At 46.7% G+C, this 23164-nt stretch overlaps 1 protein-coding gene across 2 annotated transcripts in view; it reads left to right on the plus strand.

Moving 5' to 3' along the window:
• Positions 1 to 23164, plus strand: part of FAM3B (FAM3 metabolism regulating signaling molecule B) — a 93813-nt gene that overhangs the window by 11795 nt on the left and 58854 nt on the right. Inside the window, exons 1-2 of one of the 2 annotated variants that reach the window (XM_055414323.2) lie at positions 13804 to 14002; positions 21625 to 21768. In XM_055414323.2, the coding sequence (XP_055270298.2) occupies positions 13984 to 14002; positions 21625 to 21768 (163 nt within the window). In that variant the 5' untranslated portion in view covers positions 13804 to 13983. Of the gene's footprint in view, positions 1 to 13803; positions 14003 to 21624; positions 21769 to 23164 lie in introns of those variants that run through there. The other variant, XM_088840809.1, reaches the window with a different exon arrangement.

A 23164-nucleotide genomic window follows, 5' to 3' on the forward strand; every position in this document is an offset into this window, starting at 1 on the left:
GAGTGAACCTTTCTATAGATTGCAGGTGGTGGCCACTGCTTGTAAGCAAGGAGGCCAGCTGGCAGCTGTGGTGTCCAGCTGTTTTGAAAGATAAGCTACTGGTCAGCGAATGTCTCCCACCAGTTGTATAAGTATGCCCAGGGCCATCCCCTGCCTCTCATGCACATATAGTTTGAATTCTTTCTGGAGATCAGGCAGGCCTAGGGCCTGGGCAGTCATGAGTTTCAGTTTGTAAGAGTCTTGTAAGCCTTTTGACAGTGTGTGTGTTAGTCACTCAGTCATGTCCGATTCTTTGCAACCCCTGAACTGTAGCCTGCCAAACTCCTCTGTCCATGGAATTCCCCAGGCAAGAATACTGGATTGGATTGCCATTCCCTTCTCCAGGGGATCTTCCCAACCCAGGGATCGAACCCAGGTCTCCTGCATTGCAGGCAGATTCTTTACCATCTGAGCCACCAGGGAAGCCCTTTAACAGTATCCTGTCCAAACCAAAGGTTCAGAATCTGCACCTTTCAAAGCATGGTGTAATGACTTTGCAGTTAGCCCCAAATTTGGTATCCATATGTGACAAAATCCCACAATTCCTAGGGACCCCGGGGTTGTCAGTGGCTTTTTGGTTTGTGCTCTAGAAACTAGTTTGTTAGTTTCTCTAATTTTGAAAGAGCCTATCATTTGGCCACCAATACATTGTATCTCAACAGAGATTCAAGCCATTGCTATTGTTGTTCCGTCACTCAGTCATGTCTGAGTCTTTTTGACCCCATGGATTGGCTCCTCTCTTCATGAATTCTCCAGGCGAGAATACTGGAGAGGGTTGCCTTTTCCTTCTCCAGGGGATCTTCCCGACCCAGGGATCAAACCCGTGTCTCTTATGTCTCCTGAATCAGCAGGTGAGTTCTTTACCACTAGTGCTTGTATAAGATGAGAATTTGAAGTCAGGGGTCAGAGATGAGGAACACAGTGTTACAAATTTGTTCAAAGACAGTCACAGGCTGGCATCAGCAACCAAGTAATTGAGCCTGGCAGTTCAGTGGCTCTGTGGCCTTCTTTCTGACATGTTTAAAAAAAAAGAGAAACCATAAGATTAAGAGGGTGTTGTAAGGGTAAGCAAAGGAAAATAGGTGCAAAATGTAGCTCCTGCAGAGTTAGGGGGCAGAAAAGCAAGCTTAGTTACAAACATACAGTTAGGAGCAGTTAAAGTAAAAGAAACTAGGAATGTTCAGGCCTGTTCACTGATCTTTTTATCTTCTTTGTTCTTGGGAAAACTCATTCCTCTTTTTCCTTTCCCCTGCAACAGACACAATTTGCCAAAACTCACACCAGTAGAAACAGACAATTTGAATGGTGATGGACAGGGAGGCCTGGCGTGCTGTGATTCATGGGGTCGCGGAGAGTCGGACACGACTGAGCGACTGAACTGAACTGAACTGAACTGAACATTAATTAAAGAAATTGAGTTGATAATTAATAACCTTCTAAAACAGAAAGCACCAGGCCTGAATTTACCAGTCAATATACCAGGTGAAATTCTGACAGACATTTAAGGAAGAAATTGTAACAATTCTCTGTAATCTCTTTCAGAAGGTAGAAACAACACTTCCTAACTCATTCTGGGAGGCTGTTATTACCCTGTTACCAAAACCAGACAGGGACATTACAAGAAAACTGTAGACCAATACTTCTCATATACATGTAAAATTTTTCAACAAACTATTGGCAAATCAAATCCAACAACATATAAAATGAATGACACACCACAAACAAGCAGGCTTTATCTTAGCTATGCAGGACTGAATCAATATTAAAAAATCAATTAATGCAATCCATCACATGAACAGGCTAAAAAAAACAAATCACATGATCATATTAATAGATCCATTTGACAAAATCCCAACATGCTCACAGCACAGAGTTCTTGGTTAAAACTCTTAGGAAACTAGAAATAGAGAGGAACTGCCTCAACCTGATAAAGAATGTCTACCAAAAACCGACAGTTAGCATCATACTTAGTGGTGAGAATCTCAGGGCTTTCCCACTGATGTCAGGTACAATCACAGATGTCCTCTCTCATTACTCTGGTACTGAACATTCTATTCAATAAGACTAATAAGAAAAAGAAATAACAGGTATACAGATTGGGGAGGAAGAAATAAAACTGTCTTTGTTCACAGACAACATGATCATCTCTACAGGAAAATCTAAACAATCAACAAAAAACTCCTGGAACTAAGTGATTAGAGCAAGGTTGCAGGATACAAAGTTTATTAACTTGACATTAAAGTCCATCACCTTTTTATACACCAGCAACGAACAAGTGGAATTTGAAATTAAGAACACAATACCATTTAATTCCGTTCCGTTCCGTCGCTCAGTCGTGTCCAACTCTATGCGACCCTGTGGACTGTAGCCTACCAGGCTTCTCCGTCCATGGGATTCTCCAGGCAAGAATACTGGAGTGGGTTACCGTTTCCTTCTCCAGGGGATCTTCTCGACCCAGGGATCGAACCCGGGTCTCCCGCATTGGAGGCAGACGCTTTAACCTCTGAGCCACCAGGGAAGCCCAACCATTTAATTAGCACCCCCAAAATTAAATACTTACATAATATCTAACAAAATGCCTGCAAAATCTTTATGAGGAAAACTACAGAACTTTGATGAATAAAATCAAAGAAAAATGAAATAAATGGAGAGATATTCTATGCTTATATACAGGCTCAGTATTGTCAAGATGTCAGTTCTTCCCAACTTGATCTGTAGATTCGATGCCATCTCAGTCAAAATTCTTATGTTATGGACTTTGGGAAACTGATTCTAAAGTTTATTCATAGAGGCAAAAGACCTAGGATAGTCAACTCAGTTTTGAAGGAGAAGAACAAATTCAGAAGACTGTCACTACCAACCTCAATGCTTACTGTAAAGCTACAGTAACCACAGCAGTGTGGTATTGGTGAAAGAAAAAGCAAATACATCAATGGAACAGAATACAGAGCTCAGAAAGAGACCTACCTATCAGAAGCTGATCTTTGACAAAGGAGCAAAGGTAATACAATGGGATAAAGATGTTCTGTTCAATAAATGGTGCTGGAACAACTGGACATTCACATTAAAACAGACCTTACATGCTTCATAAAAATTAATTCAAAATTATAAAACTCATAGAAGATAGCATAGCAGGAAACCTATATGGCCGTGGGTATAGTGATGCCTTTTTTGAAGCAATGCCAAGGCACCTTCCATGAAAGAAATCATTGATGACCTAAACTTCATTAAAATTAAATACTCTACCTGCAAAAGACAATGTCTAGGAAATTATGATAAGCCACATCTGAAAACTTAAAAACAAGGACTTCCCTGGTGGTACAATGGGAAGGAATTTGCCTGCCAATGCAGAGGACATCGGTCTCCTCCCTTGTCTGGGAGGATTCCACTTGCCATGGAGCAACTAAGCCCTCGGACCACGACAAGAGAAGTCACCACAAGGATAAATTTGTGCATAGAAACGAGTAGTAGCCTCTGCTCACCACAACTAGAGAAAGCCGTGAGCAGCAGTGAAGATCCAGGACAGCCAAAAAGAAATAAAACTAAATAAATAAAAATTCAAAAACTTAACAAGAAAACAACCTGTTAAAAAAGATTAAATACCTTGACACCTCACCAAAGAAGACATACAGATGGCAAATACACATAAGAAAAGCTGCTTCATATCATAGGTCGTCAGGGAAATGCAAATAAAAGCAAAAATGACATACCAAAACATACCTATTAGAATAACCAAAATCTTCAACACTGCATGGTCCAACTCTCACATCCATACATGACTACTGGAAAAACCATAGCTTTGACCATACAGACCTTTGTCAGCAAAGTGATGTCTCTGTTTTTTTAATATGCTGTCTAGATTGGTCATAGCTCTCCTTTCAAGGAGCAAGCGTCTTTTAATTTCATGGCTGCAGTCACCATCTGGAATGATTTTGGAGCCCAAGAAAATAAAATCTGTCACTATTTCCACTTTTCCCTTTTATTTGCCATGAAGTGATGGGACTGGATGCCATGATCTTAGTTTTTTGAATGCTGAGTTTTTAAGCCAGCTTTTTCACCCTTATCAAGAGGTTCTTTACTTCCTCTTTGCTTGCAGCAGCTTTATTAATAATTGCCCAAACTTGGAAGTAATAGATGTCCTATAGTACGTGAATGGATAAAGGAACTCGTACATTTAGATAATAGAACATTTCAGTGCTTAAGGGAAGTGCTTAAAGTGAAGCTATTAAGTCATAAAAAGATATGGAGAAACCTTAAATGTCTATTACTAAGTTTAAAAAAAAGCCAATCTGAGAAGACTATACACTGTATGGTTCCTACTACATAACATTCTGGAAAAGGCAAAACTGCAGAGACAATAAAAAATCAGTGGTTGGGGTGGGGTGGCAGGATGGCCAGGCAGGGCAGAGGGGTTTAAGGCAGTGAAATTACTGTGTATGAGGCCATAAAGATGAACAGATGCCATTGTCCATTTGTGCAAACCCTCAGTGCCTGCACAACTGAGAAAAAGGCCCAATGTAAACGGTGGGCTTTCGGTGTCTTTGATGTGACAGTTCATTGTAATGAAGTGTTGGTTCGTCAGTTCTAACAAATATACACTCTGAGGGGGGACATTGATAACAGGTCAGGCTATCCCTGAGTGGGCGACAGTGTCAATTTCTGTATTGTCTTCTCAATTGTGCTGTGAACCTAAAAGTGCTCTAAAATTTTTGTGTTGATTGAAAAAATTAAAAAAACAGACATCTAGGATGTTTTGGTCCCAGGATATGAAGATGTGGTTGCAAACATCCTCTGCTCCAAACGTCCTTCATTTGTAATCTGTGTGGTCAGAAGGAAACAGGCTGGTGATGCTGGTCTTTATTACCTTTGATTGGATGATTCCTTCTGTCTCTGATCATTCCCTCCCACGATCCTGTGGATCCTTTTGTTTCCTGGGTTCTGCCCCTTGAGCCAGCCTCTTGCCCCTCCCTCAGGTCAGCCTCATAACCCAGCTCCCGTAGCAGGGTGCCACCTGCTCCTGACTTGCCGTCTCTTCCCCTTGGGATCACTGGTTCATACCTTATCCACGTACTCAGGTGTTCACCAGAGATTTGTGGAGAAACCCCTTCAGGTCAGGCTCTGTCCCAGGTCCTAGTGTCCCACAGATGCTTACGAGGAGGTCCTGCCCTGGTGGAGCTTATATCCTGCTGGAGACAAACAGTAAATAGCCCTCCCAAACAAAGAAGAGAATTTGAACAGGTATAGAAGAGTGAAGAAGAGTCCTAGGGAGGACTGCTTTGAAAAAGAACCCTTTAGAATTTCTGGAAATAATACACACACACACACGCACACACACACAGAACCGCAACAGCAGACAACAAATAGGTTTAAGAGCAGGTTCGATAGAGCTGAACATATAATTAGTGAACTGGAGGGAAAGTCAGAAAAAGCTACAGAGTGCAAATAGAGAAAGGGTGAACAGTTTTGGGGAGACCCAATGATCTCACAGCTGCAGAAGAAGGGAAGTTAGTTTTCAGAAGTTTCGGGGCATTTCAATACATCCAGCTGTACAATAAATGAGAAAAAAACAGAATTGATTAGTTGTAAAGAAGTTATATGTAATTATGTAGAAGAATTTTTTGAAGTCTTAGCATTTGAAGTACTACGAATTTTTGAGATGGAGAATCAAACTTCGGAAGCAAGGATGTTCATGGATACAGGTAGATGGAACTTAGGGATCATTGTTATTAAAATAGAATTATTAGGAGGCCCTGGAGTTGTCTTAATTGATGTGCTAACTAAGCAGATGAACTTACAGAGGGGAGATGTGTGGAGCCACTTGCAGTCCTGGAGAAACTTATGTCACTAACTGATGAGCTTCGTGACATTTGATGTTTCACTTCACCATCAGTAAAATGGTTCCAATATCTCCCCTTCAGGCTATTGTGCTGTTTGAAAAAGATTTCTCAGGATAACGTCCAAAACAGAGTACAAGCTTTGTGGTTGGAGGGTAGTAACAGTTCTCTAACCGTCAGCTGAACCCAAAGTTCATGGGGAAAGTAAACATGACCTTATTTATTAATGCAAAACAGAAAAAGCTCACAGACTTAGAGAACGAACTTATAGTTACCAGGGACAGAGAGGGGGATGCGGATAGATTGAGACTTTGGGGTTGACATGTACACATTGATGTTTATAAAATAGATAACCAACAAGGATCTACGATATAGCACAGGGAACTCTGCTCAATACTCTGCAATACTCTGCAATACTCAATACTCTACATGGGAAAAGAATTTGAAAAAGATGAGATACATATGTAAAACTGAATCACTTCGCTGTACAGCAGAAATTAATACAACATTCATTGTTAATCAACTATACTCCGATATAAAATAAATTAAAAACAAATTTTTTAAGTTCACGTGGAAAGTAAACATGCACAAATCACTAGAAAATACCTAAGCGGAAGGAAATAAGGAAGAAAGAACAGAACAAACACATGGCACTTAATATGAGGAAGAGACATTTCAAATCGAAGAAGGAAGGTTACCATTCAACAAAGAGTGAACAACTAGCTGGGCAGCTGAAGTTTGAATTTCCATTGAAACTTAGCATAAAGGAATCAAATATTTTGATTTAAAAATAAGAAAATATAGGGGAAAGGGAGGGAGAAAAAGGTCTTTCTAAGCTAAACAAAACTATGAAAAGAAAAATCATATGTTTTTTAGCTTCTTACAGGGAAAAATTTGATATCCAAAGTAAAAACAAACAGGGAACAAAATTTTTTATTACCTGCAATAAGGAACTAATAAATATAAAATTGTAAAAGCTATAATACACACTTTATAATTCTATATCCATGTATACAGTAGATGTCCCTTTGTGTAGGAGGGGGGGGCGCTTTGCACTATATATAAACGAAGGTGTTCCCCCGCCTTGCTGTTTTGGTTGCTTCACATCAGAGTGTGTTTTAAGGGAAGTCCCTTCTTAAACAGCCGTGCTTTCTCGAAGTAAGCAAGTGAAGGTGACAATCGAGCAGTAAAAATTTTCCTTGAAAAGCCCTTAAAGGGAGACATGCACGAACACTGCTAGGGGGCGGGGAGAGGGGAACATGTCCGTGAACACAGGATCCAGTCCGGTCTGTTCTGGCAGAAGCTCAGTATTACTGATATAGACAAGCTCAGCAGTTCTTCTAGGAATTTATTTACTTTTCTTCACTTGTTTGAAATAAGTTGTTTCAAACTTGTTCTATGTGAGAGGTTTTCATTCCAGAGTATTAGTACTAAAAGAAGGTGGAAAAGAAACAGCTGTGTTAGGGAGCTGGTAAACTGTGGTCCATCCTTGCTGTAGGATGCTCTGGAAGGACGAAGAAGAGCTCTGTGTGCCCAAGCAGCAGGCTCTCCAAGATATCTTGAGAGGCAAGAGGAGGGTCAGAATGAGAGTATGTTAGTTTAAGTGTCGGTGGGGAGGGATATTCTTATTTAGTTGAATGTGTATAAAGAAATTCTGGAAGGACTCCCAAGAAATTAATAACCTATTAAAAACCTATTGGTTTTCTATTGGGTAGAGAAGATGCAAGAGAAAGGGGGCAATTTATTACTATCAACCTTTTAATATGCTTTAAAAAATTGAACCATGGGAACTTCCCTGGTTGTCCAGTGGTTGAGAATCCACCTGCCAATACAGGGGACACAGGTTTGACCCCTAGTCCGGGAACTAAGATCACACATGCTGAGGGACAGCTTAGCCTTTGTGGCAAGACTGCTGAACTTGAGCTCTAGAGGCTACGAGCCGCAACTACTAAGCCTCAGCGCTGCAACTACTGAAATCTGTATGCCCAAGCCCGTGTTCTGCAACGAGCAGCCACTGCAACGAGAAGCCTGCACACTGCAGCTAGAAAGTAGCACCCGCTCACCACAACTAGAGGCAAGCCTATATGCAGTAATGAAAACCCAGCACAGCCAAAAACAATAGATACAATTTAATTTTTTAAAAATAAAATTGAACTATATACATGTATTACCTAGTCCACAAATTACTTCTCAGAGCTCCTAACTTAATAAAAAAAGAAAAAGTTAACTTAATAGAAAAGTGTGCAATGCATATGACTAGATACCAATCACAAATGGCTTTTCAACCTATGCAAGTATGCCAAGGCCATCACTTTAATGAGAATCAATTAGAACAATACTAAGTTTTTTCAACAATAGGCTGTGTAGATCAAAACGTTGGATAATATAATGTGTCAGGAAGGATATGAAAAAGTGGGATTCTCACACACTGCTAGCTGGCCTGTAAATAGGTGGAACTTCTCTGTTGAGGTGTGGGAAGTATCTGGTAAAATTCAGAATTCACATACTCTTTGATTCTGTAATTCACTTCTAAGAATTTACTTTAAATCCACCCCTATATGTATGCCAAGATGGATGCACAAAGGTGTTTCCTGCAGCATTGTTCATAGTAGAAAAACCTGGGGAAGAAACCAAAATGCCCTTCTGTAGCCTATTTAAAGAATAGAGGACTTCCTTGGTAGTACAGTGGATAAGAATCCGCCTGCCAATGGAGGGGACACAGGTTCAATCTCTCCTCCTGGATGATCCCGCACACCATGAAGCAACTAAGCCCATGCGCCAAACTGCTGAGTTTAGGGCCCAGGAGCCACAACTACTGAAGCCTGTGCACTTCGAGCCAGGGCTCCGCAACAAGAGAAGCCATTGCAATGAGAAGCCCATGCCTCACAGCGAAGAGTAGCCCCTGATCTCTACAACTAGAGAAAGCCCAAGCTAAGCAATGGAGATCTGGGCAGTCAAAAAAAAATTTTTTTTTAAAAGGATCACTCAACAATAAAAAAATATGGTTAAAAGATCTACAATCCAACAATAAAAGATGGTTCATCAAACAATAAAAAGAATAGAAAAAAAATAAAACAGTAAAAGAATCCAGCGGTAGAAGAGAGTACAGGAATCCACCATAACAGGCCAAGTCTGTGTGCGCTTGTGTATATGATGCTCCCTGAGATATTATAACATAAAAGGTAAGTCAGGAAATACCATGTACAAAATTCTACCTTGTGTATAAAAAGGATGAGGGAATCATATGTGGGCTTGGGTGAGATAGCTCTGAAGGCTACAGGAAATGCTTGGAACAGTGGTGGTCTCTGAGAAGGGAACTCTGGACTTGGCAGGGAAGTACCTGTGCAGAGGGGACACCTGTGAAACAGACTTGCTGGGTGGGGAGGGGCTGTAAGTGGAGAGTTTTGAGAATGAGCTTGTGGCCCAGGGAAGCATGAGGTATGGAAAAGAGATGAAGCAGAGGTTATAGGAGTTTTCAGTGCACATTTATTTTCAAAATTTTAAAAGTAATGTGGCTTTATACCAACTTCCCAGGTGGCTCAGACAGTAAAGAATCTTCTTACAATGTAGGAGACCTGGGTTCCATCACTGGGTCGGGAAGATCCCCTGGAGAAGGGAATGGCTACCCACTTCAGTCTGCTCCAGGAAATGAAAGAGTTTTTTCACTCTGATGTGTTTCCAGTCTTTCTGTATGTACCAGTGTCCACTGTTTGTTCCTGCTTTGCCACTTAGCATGTATTTCATGTACATGTTTCATGTGTATTACAAGTAATGAATGCTCCTGACACCAATCATTTTAAATTCCTTCATAGAGTTACAAGCGGTGACACAGTGATTTATTTGAATAATCACTCCATCATTTGTCACTCCCATAGATTTCATTACCTTTTTCAGTGTTGTGTGTACACAGAATTTCTTCTTTAAAGAGAATTCCTTAGTACAGCTCCCCAGACATGGAACCTATGTTGTGTTTATCCAGGGAAGTTGCTAAGGAGAACTTGAGGAAGTTTCTCGTAGACAATGTGCGAATCAGGAGTGGGGTCTGGATGTACAGTGATTACGGCAAACTGAAAGCAGACCCTAACCTAACAGTACACTGAAAAGTACAAAACTACTGAAAGAAATTATAGAAGACACAAGGATGGCTCATCCAGTGGCCATAGATCTGAAAATTTAATATTGTTAAGCTACCCATGGGCTTCCCTGATGGCTCAGACAGTAAAGAATCTTCCTGCAATTGAGGAGACCCAGGTTTGATCCCTGAGTTGGGAAGATCCCTTGAAGAAGGAAATGGCAACCCACTCCAGAACTCTTGCCTGAAGAATTCCACGGACAGGCGAGTCTGGTGGGCTACAGTCCATAGGGTCTCAAAGAGTCAGACACAACTTAGCAATTAACACACACACACACGTTACCTATACTACCAAAAGCAATCTACAGATTCAGTGCAATTCCTATCAAAATATTTCTGCTCTTTGCAGAAATAGAAAAATCCATTCTTGAGATCATATGGAATTTGAGGGGATTCTGAACAACTAAAATAACCTTGAAAAAGAAGAACAAAGTTGGAGGGCTCACACTTCCTGATTTCCAAACTTATTATAAAACAACAATCATCCAAAAAGTGTGGTACTGACATAAATACAGACTAGGAAGTCTTTTCAACAAACAGAGTTGGGAAAAACGGAATATCCACATGCAAAAAATTAAATCAGACCCTTACCTAAAACCATGTACAAGAAAATTAACTTGAAGTGGATTCAAGACCTAAAGCTGTAAAACTCTTAGAAGAAAACATAGGAGGAAAGTTTCCTGATACTGGATTTGATAATAATATATTGGGTATGACACCCAAAACACAGGCAACAAAAGGACAAGCAGATGAGCCAAATAAAAACTACATCAAACAAGACTTCTGCACATTAAAGGGCACAATCCTCACAGTTTAAACTATGGACCGGGGGAAATATTTGTCAACCATATATCTGATCATGAGTTAATGTCCAGAATATTTAAAGAACTCCAACAACTCAACAAGAAAACCAACCAGATTTATTAATAGGCAAATGACCTGAATAGACATTTCTCCAGAAATCATATGCAGATAACGAACAAGCATATGAAAAGATGATCAACAATACTGATATATTAGAGAAATGGAAATCCAACTACGATGGGCTATCACCTCACATCCTTCAGGATGACTACTATAAAATAAAAATAATATGTTGGTGAGCATGCAGAGAAATTGGAACACTTGCCAAATGGAGTTATTAGGCATGTAAAATGGTGCAGCCACTGTGGAAAACAGTATGGTAGTTCCTCAAAAGAATTAAAATAGAATTACCATATGATCCAGCAATCCCACTTCTGGTAAATATCCAAGATAATTGAAAAGATATTTGCACACCTGTGTTCATAGCAGCATTATTCACACTAGCCTAGGGGTGGAAACAACCCAAGTGTTCATCAAGAAATGAATTGATAAATACAATGTGGCCTATACATATAATGGAATAGTATTTGGTATTTGGTCTTTTAAAAATTTATTTAATTGGAGACTAATTACAATATTGTAGTGGTTTTGCTATACACTGACATGAATCAGCTATGGGTGTACATGTGTTCCCCATCCTGAACCCCCCTCCCACCTCCCTCCCCACCCCATCCCTCTGGGTCATCCCAGTGCACCAGCCCTGAGCACCCTGTCTCATGCATTGAACCCGGACTGGCGATCTGTTTCACATGTGATAATAGTTCAGTTCAGTTCAGTTCAGTCGCTCAGTCGTGTCCGACTCTCCGCGACCCCATGAACCACAGCACGCCAGGCCTCCCTGTCCATAACCAACTCCGGGAGTTCACTCAAACTCATGTCCACAGAGTCGGTGATGCCATCCAGCCATCTCATTCTCCGTCGTCCCCTTCTCCTCCCGCCCCCAACCTTTCCCAGCATCAGAGTCTTTTCCAGTGAGTCAACTCGTCGCATGAGGTGGCCAAAGTATTGCAGTTTCAGCTTTAGCATCAGTCCCTCCAATGAACATCCAGGATTGATCTCCTCTAGAATGGACTGGTTGGATCTCCTTGCAGTATAAGGGACTCTCAAGAGTCTTCTCCAACACCACAGTTCAAAAGCATCGATTCTTCGGTGGTCAGCCTTCTTCACAGTCCAACTCTCACATCCATACATGACCACGGGAAAAACCATTGCCTTGACTAGACGGACCTTGGTTGGCAAAGTAATGTCTCTGCTTTTTAATATACTATCAAGGTTGGTCATAACTTTCCTTCCAAGGAGCAAGCGTCTTTTAATTTCATGGCTGTGATAATAGTATTTGGTCTTAAAAAGGACTGAAATCCTGTCTCATACTACAACACAGATAAACCTCAGGTTCATTATACTAAGGGAAATAAGCTGGTCATAAAAAGACAAACACTGTATGATTCCAATTATCTGAGATATCTGAAGTACTCAAAGTCTGAAAACAGAAAATAGAATGGTGGTTACCAGGTGCTAGTGGGGAGGGGATGGGAAGTTGATTAATAGGAACAAAGTTGTAGTTTTGTGAGATAAAAACGTTCTTGAGTTCTGTTGTGCAAAAACGTGAGTAGTCTTAACATCACTGAACTGTACACTTAAAAGTATACATTTTTAAAAATTTGGTAAAAAGTGATAAATTTTATGTTAAGAGCACTTTTTACCACATTTTTTTAAATGAAAGCAAACTCAGATAAAAGCTTCATCTCTGAAATGAGGTGAGCTCAAAACAAAGATGAGATGAAACCCACACTCCCTTTAATGAGCTGATTCACAGTGTTTAGTGTAATTGTTAGGAATAGTAATGACTTCTGAGTAGCACTATAGAGCAGGTCAGAAAAGCATCCAGACTGAAATGTGCCATGCTCAAGCCAGTTACCCTTCTGGAGTCCTGGAGTGAAGTGAGTGAAAGTCGCTCAGTCGCATTGGACTGTTTGCCTCTGTAGCCCACCAGGCTCCTCTGTCCATGGACTTCTCCAGGCCAGAATACTGGAGTGGGTAGCCTATTCCTTCTCCAGTGGCTCTTCCAGACCCAGGAATTGATCTGGGGTCTCCAGCATTGCATGTGGATTCTTTTCCAGCTGAACTACCAGGGAAGCCGGAGTCCCGGAGAAGGAATTGTAATAGAGACCCCTGTCTTCTGGGCGGGTCACAGCCAAGCTTCCTTGGCCCCTACACCACCCAGGGTACTTTGGAATCTTCTGGGCTTTCTTAAGGGAGCAGAACTTCAGGAGCCAATAGATCCAGAGGGTGGCGCTCCCTGCCTCTCGGGAACTCTTTTTTCTGCAAAAGTGACCAACTACCCTTGGAGCTTTAACTTGCCCTCGGGAGTCTGAGTCCACCATGACTCAAAAGCCCCTAAACCTGATGGATATCCGGAGTGCAAGCCATCTGTGAGGGAGAAGCAGCTCCTTCTCTTTGGAGGTGGTGCGTCTTCTGGGAAGTTCACTTCCAACTTCTGCTGGCCTCCCACTGGAGCATACGTACCCTCCTGGAAACTCAAGGATCTGCAGCCCTGCCACACTGACCACGGGGCCTGGGACATTGTTCTGTTTTCCACGATCAACTCCCGGAGTCAAGGAGGAAGCAAGAGGCAGGAGGCTGGACTGTGCAAACAGCAGTGGGCAGAAACTTCTGGAGGAAGCGAAAAGCCTTAGAACAGTGGCCACGGTGACCTGGACTTAGAACCTGGATTCTGGTGGAACGCCTTAAAGACTCAGAATATGGCTATCTTGGCAGTCTCTTGACCTTGAGAAACATTAATTGGGGTCTGGAGCCGCCAACCATAAGAGGAGGGCGTTCTCCCTTCAGAGCAAAACCCTCTGGTTCTCTCTGATCGCCTAGTCAGCCTGGGCTGCCGACCCAGAGCTCCCGGGCGCCGCCAGCGCACCTGCCGCGCTCCCCTGCCCCGCCCGCACCCGCCTAGCACACCGGCACACGCATCTGCCCGCCCTCCTCGCCGCCGGCCTGCCCCCCAGGGCGTGTTGCCCAGTGAGCAGTCCAGCCCTCGAGAGGCTCCCTCTGTCGCCCTGAGCTGCGGCCAAGGGTCAGGAGGGCCCGAGCCGCACCTGGAAGATGCGCCCCGTGGCTGCCGGTGAGTGCAATCCCCCACCCGAGGGAGGCGGGGAGGGGTGCCCGGCACGGGAGAGTCGCCCCCTCGCCCTTCCTGGGGCCCGCCACGCGGAGCCAGAGGTGGGGGCGGCACGGTGAGGGTCTTCTCTTCGGGGATCAGGGGTGCGCGAAGCGAATCTAGCCGCGGGGCGAGTGGGCTGGGGTTTCGTCCGCCCTCCCGCCTGTCCCCACCGCCCTGGCGAAGTGCAGAGAGGAGGAAAGGGGGAACCAGTGACCGTAACGCTTTGCCTGCAAAGCAGGCGGCGGCTGAGCGCAGCCAGAACGGAACCCAGTGAGCCCTTAGGCGGGAGGTGCTCAAGTGCCGCCGCGCTCCTGGGCCGGGAGGGGGCTGCCCGAGCCGGTCAGAGGCCCTTGTGAACTGCACTTGGCGTCCCTCGGACTGAAGCCAGGGATCCTGAGCCACAGGTCCACCCGACGAACCCAGGGAATTATGAAGAGTACAAAACTACTTGAGCCTGCCGAAGGTTTGGGGGAAAAAAGTAGGAAAGACACTATTTCATCTCCTAGCACTTGTTTTCCCAACAGGGGCTCTGTGTGCCTCGCCCTCCCGCCTGCCTGTGAATTCAGGCACTCTGGGGTCCATGCGAACCTCTTGTCCCTGTTAATCGATTTTGCTGTTTCCTCCGTTATCTGCGGAATCTGGATTCCTCCCAGAGTGCGGCAGCATAGTGGGAAGAAATGAAAAGGTCAAAACTGGAGAGTTCTCCTGGCCTTTCTAGGGGTCAGCCCTCCATCCCTGGGTGGCAGGCCATCTCCCTCCTCCGTGAGAGGCTTATGATTGTGTGACCACACTGCAGAAAGTCCCACTCACTGCCTCTCTGCTCCATGCCCAACATGTCAGAAAGCCCAGTTTTAAGACTTTTGTTGTATTTGTGTGAAATATCCATGCTTTCTACAAAACCATTTTTCTATGAACAGTACTGCTTTGGGTAACTTGAATGGCTTGTAGGATAAATGTGAGGAGATGCACCTCTTTGCTTGGGGGGAAATATATCTCTTGGGGCACTGACTTTTACTACAGCCATTTTGGAAGAATTTTTTTCGTTATTTCTACATCATATACTTGGGCTTCCCAGGTGGCGCTAGTGGTAAAGAATCTGCCTGTCAATGCCAGAGACAAAAGAGGCATGGGTACAATCCCTAGGTCAGGAATATCCCCGGGAGGAGGAAATGGCACCCTACTCTAGCATTCTTGCCAGAAGAATCCCATGGACAGAGGAGCCTAGTGGGCTACAGTCCATGGGGTCACAAAAAGTGGGACACGACTGAGCATCTGAGCACAACGTATTATTTAGTATATACTTATCGTATGATTTTGCTGCTGACTTGGTGGAAAATAATTGAATATCATTAGATTGCTTTCCCCCCACCTACTACTTTTTCACACGCAGTCCTTGTGATTCATTTGTGAGCTATGTGGTCCTTTCACGTCAAGCTTTGAGGTCACACTGAGTTTGCATTTATATGGGTGTGGCTGCCAGAGAGAATACTCCCAAAAGGTCAGGGCTCTGCCACTTTTGATTTTGTGAGCTAAGGATCTGGCAATGCGTGGAAGTAGCATTTCCCTAGACACTTCAGTCAAGCCCCAGGTCTGCCCCGGGTAGGGCTCTCGGAAGGATCTAGGAAGGACACATGGCTCTAGGAAGGACACTCAGACTGAAGGAGAAGGGCAGCTACCTGGAGCAGTCATCCTAATTCCTTAGAAGGGCGCTGGCATGTGAACTTTGAAAGGTGGGGTACCTCGCAAACCTGCGGAGATGCTCAGGTGTGAGACTTCCCAGCCCTACTGCCAAAAGCCGCATCGACAGGACTGACAGTTGTGGCCACTGGGGCCAGCAGGGCCTGGAGCCTCCAAGCCGCTGAAACCCAAGTCTGGTTCACCTGCCCCTCAGCGCCCCCAGCCTCTCAAGGACAAGAAGTGCAGGTGTGGCTACTGCGGGGGTTCCAGGGGATGTGGGTCCCTGTAGGGAGGCTGCCAGTGACAAACAGCATCCTCGTCCACTTGATGTGGAAGGAATCCCCTTTGAGTGTGCTTTTGTGGGTTCAGGATTGTATGGGCGGGGGGAGCCTGAGACCCTCCTCACTAGTATCCTGCCTTGTGTGCACTGGCTTTGTCCTCCAGCCTAAGTGTTCAGTGCCAGCCTGAAACCCCCGAGAATCGGGGGGTGGGGGAGGCAAGGGTAGGGCATACACACGTGTGCCCTAACAGAGGGTCTCTGAGGAGGAAGTTCCAACTTCCTACCTGTGCCCAGGATGGCCTTTGCTCTAATGCTCACGGGTGACTGCTGGGTGGAAGTGCTCAGGACACGTCTGTGGGCTGATGACAACTTTATTGCCTTATGAGGAAAGGCCAGATCCTGGTCACAGAATCACAGAACTTCCTGGGCTCCGTGTTCTTCCTCTGCCTCCTCCTCCATGTCTGAAGGTGCTGGACCTCTCCTGCTGGGGTAGACCTTCCCCCCTCCGCCCCCCACACCGGGGCTGGTCTCAGCCAAGTCCTTGAGCCCCCACCTTTCCCAAGATGAGTCCTCAGCCATGCCCCCCACCGCGGCCCCAGGTGCTGGCTCCACCACCTGCCTCATCTTACCGTAAACTGGTCCCAGTGCGTGCTGCTGGGTCTGCCCTCCCTCCCCAGGAGGGTTCTGGCTGCAGATCATGGCTCGTCCCAGCCACTGTGGGAAACCTGGCCTGGGGGTCAGCAGCTGCACCCCTCCCCCAGAGCACAGACTCTTTATAGCCTTTCTAGGAGCCCCTGGAAAACGTTCAAGTTCCAAGTTCCTGATTCTCCACGTGAGGATGTCTGGACTTTTATTCTCTCTTCATTGTCTGCCTGTCACTGCCACCAGTTTGTTCTTGTTCTCCTGGGGACAAACCCATGCCTCCCTTCCAAGCAAGAAGCATCAGAGAGGTGGCATCCCACTCCCTTTCAGTCTCCTCCAAGCCAAACAGCAACTCTTTGCTCAAAGACCTCACGCGTGACATTGAGAAGATCTGAATAAGCTCCACTTATTGCCAGTTTTCTTCAAATACAATGCTTGTTTGTGAACTGACACATGGGACACAGTGAACTATTGTTTTTGAACCTGAGACTCTGTTGCTGCCGAATCCATGTTTTCAGCAGTCGCATCGCATGGTTTGCTCAGGGTGCATCCAGCAGCCTGTTTGGGACACCCTGTGACCCTCGCACCATCCCAAGTGTGCGGCACAGACCTGGCGGGGAGACGTGGTGGGCAGCGCCGACGGGCTTTCCTGAGGGTGCCTGCGCAGGCCACACCCAGGAGGCCACAGGTCCGCGCGGGGGCCGTTGAAGGAACAGATGGCCAGGGGTCTGGCAGTGGGCGCCGTGGGGGCAGAGGGACAGACTCATCCCCAGGGTGCAGATGGAGAGGCCAGCACAGCAGTGGGTCAGTGCGGCTGGAGCTCAGATAGACAAAGGGGCTTCCGGGACAACATGCCGGCTTCCCCTGGGCTCTCACTGTGCCTTCTGTGGCTGGTTTTTCCAGCTTGGAGATGTCTCTTTGCTCGGGACTGCAGTGACCACACTGTCTCAGTCATTTCCCAGCAGACAGCCTTCTCTTCATTACGTTCTAACCTTCTCAGAAACTGCATGGGTGGAAAAAAGAGGGAATTGATGTTGAAATATGCACTTGAAAAAAGACTAAATGATCCAGGCGAGGCAGAGGTGTCCTGTTTCGCCAGGTGACCACCTAAGCTAACCAGACACCACCCACCCCCCCGCAAGCACCTGCAACACTGACGGATATAACCTACCCCATGTTAGTACAGGTCGGTGGGGAAGGGGGCAGAAAAGGGGATCTCTAGGTACTAGGAATGAAGAGGGAGCTGAGATCCAGGGCTTTACACGGCTGGACTGGCAGAGGTTTGCATTTCATCATGGCCAGAGAAAGAGGATACCCATGGCTTGGTTCTGGAGAGTTGGAAAGGGGGCTGGGGAATACCCACTGGTCTCTGCTCAGGGCTCTGGGTGGGGAGACACCAGCCCTCTGACGCGGACTAGGTGTCCAGGCATTCAGTTCACCTCTGACACCCACCACCCACGGGAGGCGCCAGAGCCCAGGGGTTAAGGGCAGTGCCCTCTGCCAGCTGCCCTGTCTTCAGATGCCAGCCACAGGCTTCAGGGTCACCCTCACTTCTGAGCAGCCGGCTACAAAACTGAGGGTTCCCACAACTCCTGGGGGGGGGCAATTCTGTAATTTGCTGGAATGACTCACAGAAACACTGCAAGCACTACTATATTTGTGATTATAGTTTTATCCTTTAGGATACAAATCAGGAGGGCCAGCCAAATGCAGCGCTTCCCAGGTAGTGCAGTAGTAAAGAATCTGCCTGTCAATGCAGGAGACACAGGTTTGATCCCTGGGTCAGGAAGATCCCCTGGAGGAGGAAGTGGCAACCCACTCCGGTATTCGTGCCTGGAGAATCCCATGGACAGAAGAGTCTGGTGGGTTACAGCCCTTGGGGTCACAGAGAGTGGGACACAACTGACCAGCAGGCATGGCCACCAGCAAAGACCTGGAGGGCCCAGAGAGAGAGTCCTGTGCCCACACCCCTGGGAATTGGGAACGTCCCCTCCTGGCACATCTGTGTGTTCCCCACCCGGAAACTCCCCAAGTTTCTGAGTTCCAAGTTTCACTGGGACCTTATTACATCATTGGTACATGACTGAGCTGGCCTCCTTTCTCTCCCCTTTCCTGGGGGTTGGGAGTGGGTCTGAGGTATGGACTGTGTCTTTCTGGCATGGCCAGCCACCCTCCCTGGAAACTATCCCAGGACCCATCTCGTTAGCATAAATTCTGGTGTGGATGAAAGGGGCCCCATATGAACCACAGCAGACACTCCAATCAGGAAGTTATCAGGGTTTGAGGAATTCTGTGCCAGGAACTGGGATAAAGATGAGATGTATCCTTTATTATGTGCATGGGTGCAGGCTAAATCACTTCAGTTGTGTCCGACTCTTGGCGACCCTATGAACTGTGTCCCACCGGGCTCCTCTGTCCATTGGATTCTCCAGACAAGAATACTGGAGTGGGCTGCCATTTCCTCCTCCAGGGGATCTTCCCAACCCAGGGATCGAACCCATGTGTCTTATATCTCCTGCATTGGCAGGTGGATTCTTTACCACTAGCACCACCTGGGAAGTCCATTCTTTATCACACTCCAGTGATAAGTCAGCCCCCACCATGGGGAGCACCTAGGTTCACTACCAGGGAGAGAGAAGAGCCAGGATGGGGGACCTGGGAAGGCAGAGGCCATAGAGATGAAGCGAGGTCTGTGGCGGGGCCCCCAAGGCCTGGCCAGTGGATCCCACCAAGGCCTGGCAGGGGACGTGTGGAATTGGGAAGAGGCCCAGACGTCGGAGCCTGTCCTGGGCAAGATGTGGGGCAGGAGCACACTGGGGAGCTGGGGAGGATCAAGGGTTTCGTCTGGGACCTGCGAGGCTCTGTGAGGCATCCTGGGTGCTGACAGGTCAGCAAGGGGGCAGCCTTATCCAGAGCTCAGAGGACGATCTGGGTGAGGTCATCTGAGATCCTGCGGAGGGACACAGAGGGGGAAAGCCAGCAGAGGAGGCTGGGTCTGCCCAGGACGGGGGAACCTCCCACCTCCAGGAGGGTGTACGCTGTCCAGGGAGGGTGTGGACGGGGCAGGGCCGTCCAAGGGGCCTGGGGCTGGCAGCCTAGAGTCTCTGGAGGCCTCGACCAGCACAGCTGCCTGGAGCCACAGGAAGATGGTGAGGCCTGGAGGCCACTCCAGGGTACAGTTATTTCCGGATGCTTTGCCTGAGAGGGAAGAGAAACAGGCAGTGAGGAGGTGCGGGGTCCGCTGGGTGGGCTCTTCCCCTGCCCTCCCCGCCCCTCCTCTTGCTTTACCCTCTTCCTCCATTTCTTTCTCCCTCTCTTTCCTCCCTCTCCCTTCCTTCATTCCTTCCATCCATCCATCCGTTCGTCCTCTTGTCATTTCTCAGGACTGAACCTAAACACTTAATGGGGGACATCCCTGAGTCTCCTTGTTCAGGCTCTTGGGCCATCCCTGCATCTTGGCAGTGTGGGGAATGCTGCACAGTCCTGATCTGTGGACTCTTTACAGAGTAAAATCTAAAAAAATTGTCTGTGGAGGGAGGCCTCTGGGAACCTAAGAGTGGGTCAGTGCCTTGTCCCCAAGAGTTCAGAGGAGGATCCTGGAGTCTGTCGACCAGACAGATTCTCTCCAGGGACATCTGTGGAGCAGTCCGAGTGCGGTTTGGAAAAGAATTTCCAGACTCAGAGCATTTCAGAAGGGAGTTAATTTATTAAGAGCAAAGAGCAGAGATAATGTGGGTGTTGGGAGCTCAGTGGGCCAACAACTCCTGAAAGACCAGGGAGAGTCAACAGTTTTCATGGGTCAATAGCCAATTTTTATAGCCTCAAGACAAAATTACTGCTGGAAGGTTAGCATTAGGTGATTGGTTGGGGTACTATAGGGTATTTGGGCTTCCCTGGTAGTTCAGCTGGTAAAGAATCCACCTGTAACACAGGAGACCCCAGTTCGATTCCTGGATTGGAAAGATCCTCCTGGAGAAGGGATAGGCTACCCACTCCAGTACTCTTGGGCTTCCCTGGTGTCTCAGATGGTTAAGAATCTGCCTGCAATGCCAGAGACCTGAGTTCCATCCCTGGGTTGGGAAGATCCCCTGTAGGAGGGCATGGCAACCCACTCCAGTATTCTTGCCTGGAGAATCCCCATGGACAGAGGAGCCTGGCAGGCTACAGTCAGTGGGGTCGAAAAGAGTCAGATATGACTGAGCAACTAAGCACAGCACAGTGTGTTTACTGGAGTGGGGATTTTGTCTAACTGGGAGTCAGGAAGCTGGTTAGTAATGATCAGGGGGCTTTTGGCAATGGTTACAAAGGGGCTCAGTCAGGTTCAGAGGTGACCTTGATTCTGGGTTCTGCTTACACTTCTGTGTGATCTGTGCAAAGCCTCGCACCTGTGGCCTGCAGCAGAACTCAACAACATCCTTCGCCAGGAACTGTGGGTGTCCCTCCAGCCTTGTCTGGGGACAATGACAGTCTGGGGACCATTCCCAAGTGTCACGGGGTGACTGCATGCTCACGGGTACCAGGTACCACCCTCAGCATTGGTGACACAGTAAACAAACCAGGGCGCCTCTGCCATCCTCTGGGTTTCTGTCTGCTTCCAGGAGCTTCCTAAGTCCCATGGGCTCTGCAGGGAAGGGCCTCTTCTGTCCTTAGGCTAGGTGTCATGGCCGCCTGACGAGCCCTTGATGTGAGCCCGTGAGGAAGCTCTGAGACCCAGCACAGCAGCAGAGGGGACCCTCAGCCCGACCGCCTTCACATCCCACTCCTGTCACCGGCTCACATCACCCGATCCTGTTCCCCTCAGCAGCTGTGCTCAGAAGCCGATGGGCTCCACTAAGTGGCCCCAGGCCCTCGCCAGCCCACCGCCCTGAGGAATTTCCCATGGGGCATTCTGCTAAGACTCAGGGGTGCCATCAGGAAGGCCTGGATGGGGTCAGGAGAGCAGGTGGGAGCACCCACGTGCATCTTGTCGTCTGTCTGCCCACAGGCACCCTGAAGGCAGTGTTCTTCATCTTCGCCTCCCTGTGCGCCTGGTACTCCGGGTACCTGCTGGCAGAGCTCATCCCAGACGTGCACCTGTCCAGCACCGTCTACAGCTTCCAGAGCATTGGCAAGAGGCCCATCCTCAAAGGTGGGTACCACGGTGGGGTCAAGGCAAGGACTGGCAGCCCTGCTGCAGCAGTGAGGCTGAGCTGTGGTCTCTACTGCCATTCATGTTGATGAGAAAGAGGAGGAGGAGGAGGAAGAATCTTCTCCCATAGTTCCCACTCCACTGCCCTGCTCACACCCCATGAGGCCCCAAGCAAGCCATGATGTTAGGAAAACAAGCTTTATAGGCGGGATGCATTAAAAATTCACACTGGAATTGGGGATGACATGAAATTACAAAATATCCACTAAAAATAACATTGGAAAATGTGTGGGACCCTGAAGTCATCATCTGTACCTTTTCCCACAATCTCATTGTAAATAGGTAGCTGATATATTTTTAACAGAAATAAATGATACAAAATTAATTTTCACATGTATAAAGAGCCAGGTAATGATTTTAAAATGTTGTAAAAAACCATTCCTTTACAAACTTGATTACCTTTTGTGGCCAGAAAAAAAAAGAAAATAACTTTTTAGATATTGACTATGATTGAAGTGTTTTTATTTTAAGTAGGATTTTTCACAGTGAATTTGCTTGTAATCAGATGGATTTTATCGCATGTGGATTATGGATGAGGCCAGTACCCTGAGGGAGACCCTGTGTGTTCAGGGACTGGATCTGCTCTCAAAGGGCTGACTTTCTCATTTTATCCAATTTTACACAAAGTGGGAAGTCTGCTCTGGGTGAGGGGTTGCCTCCAGGAGCTGCCTCTGACCTGATCTTTTTATACGGGCTCATTCATGTGGTTTCTGATTCCCACCAGGGGAGCGGGGAGGCCCTGTCACCCTCCCTCGTGACGAAGCATGTCGAGTTATTGGGAACCAAAGGTGGTGCTGAAAGCCAGCAGCTGTGTCCTGGATCCTACTGGCTTGGAGCCTCAGCTCTGGGGGAACTCATGACTGCTCAGGAGTCTGGTGGACCCAGAGTGTGGAGGTTGTGTCTTGTGATTCATAGTTTAATGCTCACATGTGTTGACTTAAATACACTTAAATATTCACAACCTAAAAGTTGAGAGTTATGTTTTATTCGGTGGGAAATTTTAGGACTTCAGGTCCGGGAGACAGCATCTCAAGTAGCTCTGAGAGAGAAACTCTGAGGAGGCAAGGGGAGGAGTTGGGTTATATAGAAGTTTTGCAACAAAAGGCAAACATCAAAAGATGACCATTAATTAAAGAGAACCAGATATTCCAAGTTAAGGAATTTAGCACTTTTCTATGTATGGGAAGAGGCAGGAGTCTAGGTGCACTGAAATCATTCCTTTCGTATGCATCTCAGCTCTCTGGGGCCAGTATCCTGTTTTCTGTCCTGAGTTCCTCAGAGCTCACCATAGTAAGTGGCTGCAGTCTGACAGCTGCTCAATGGCAGGTGTTCTTTC

This window comes from Moschus berezovskii, chromosome 1 (genome assembly GCF_049115385.1).
Source record: "Moschus berezovskii isolate FMDL1 chromosome 1, NW_MosBer_1.0, whole genome shotgun sequence".
Lineage (NCBI taxonomy): Eukaryota > Metazoa > Chordata > Mammalia > Artiodactyla > Moschidae > Moschus > Moschus berezovskii.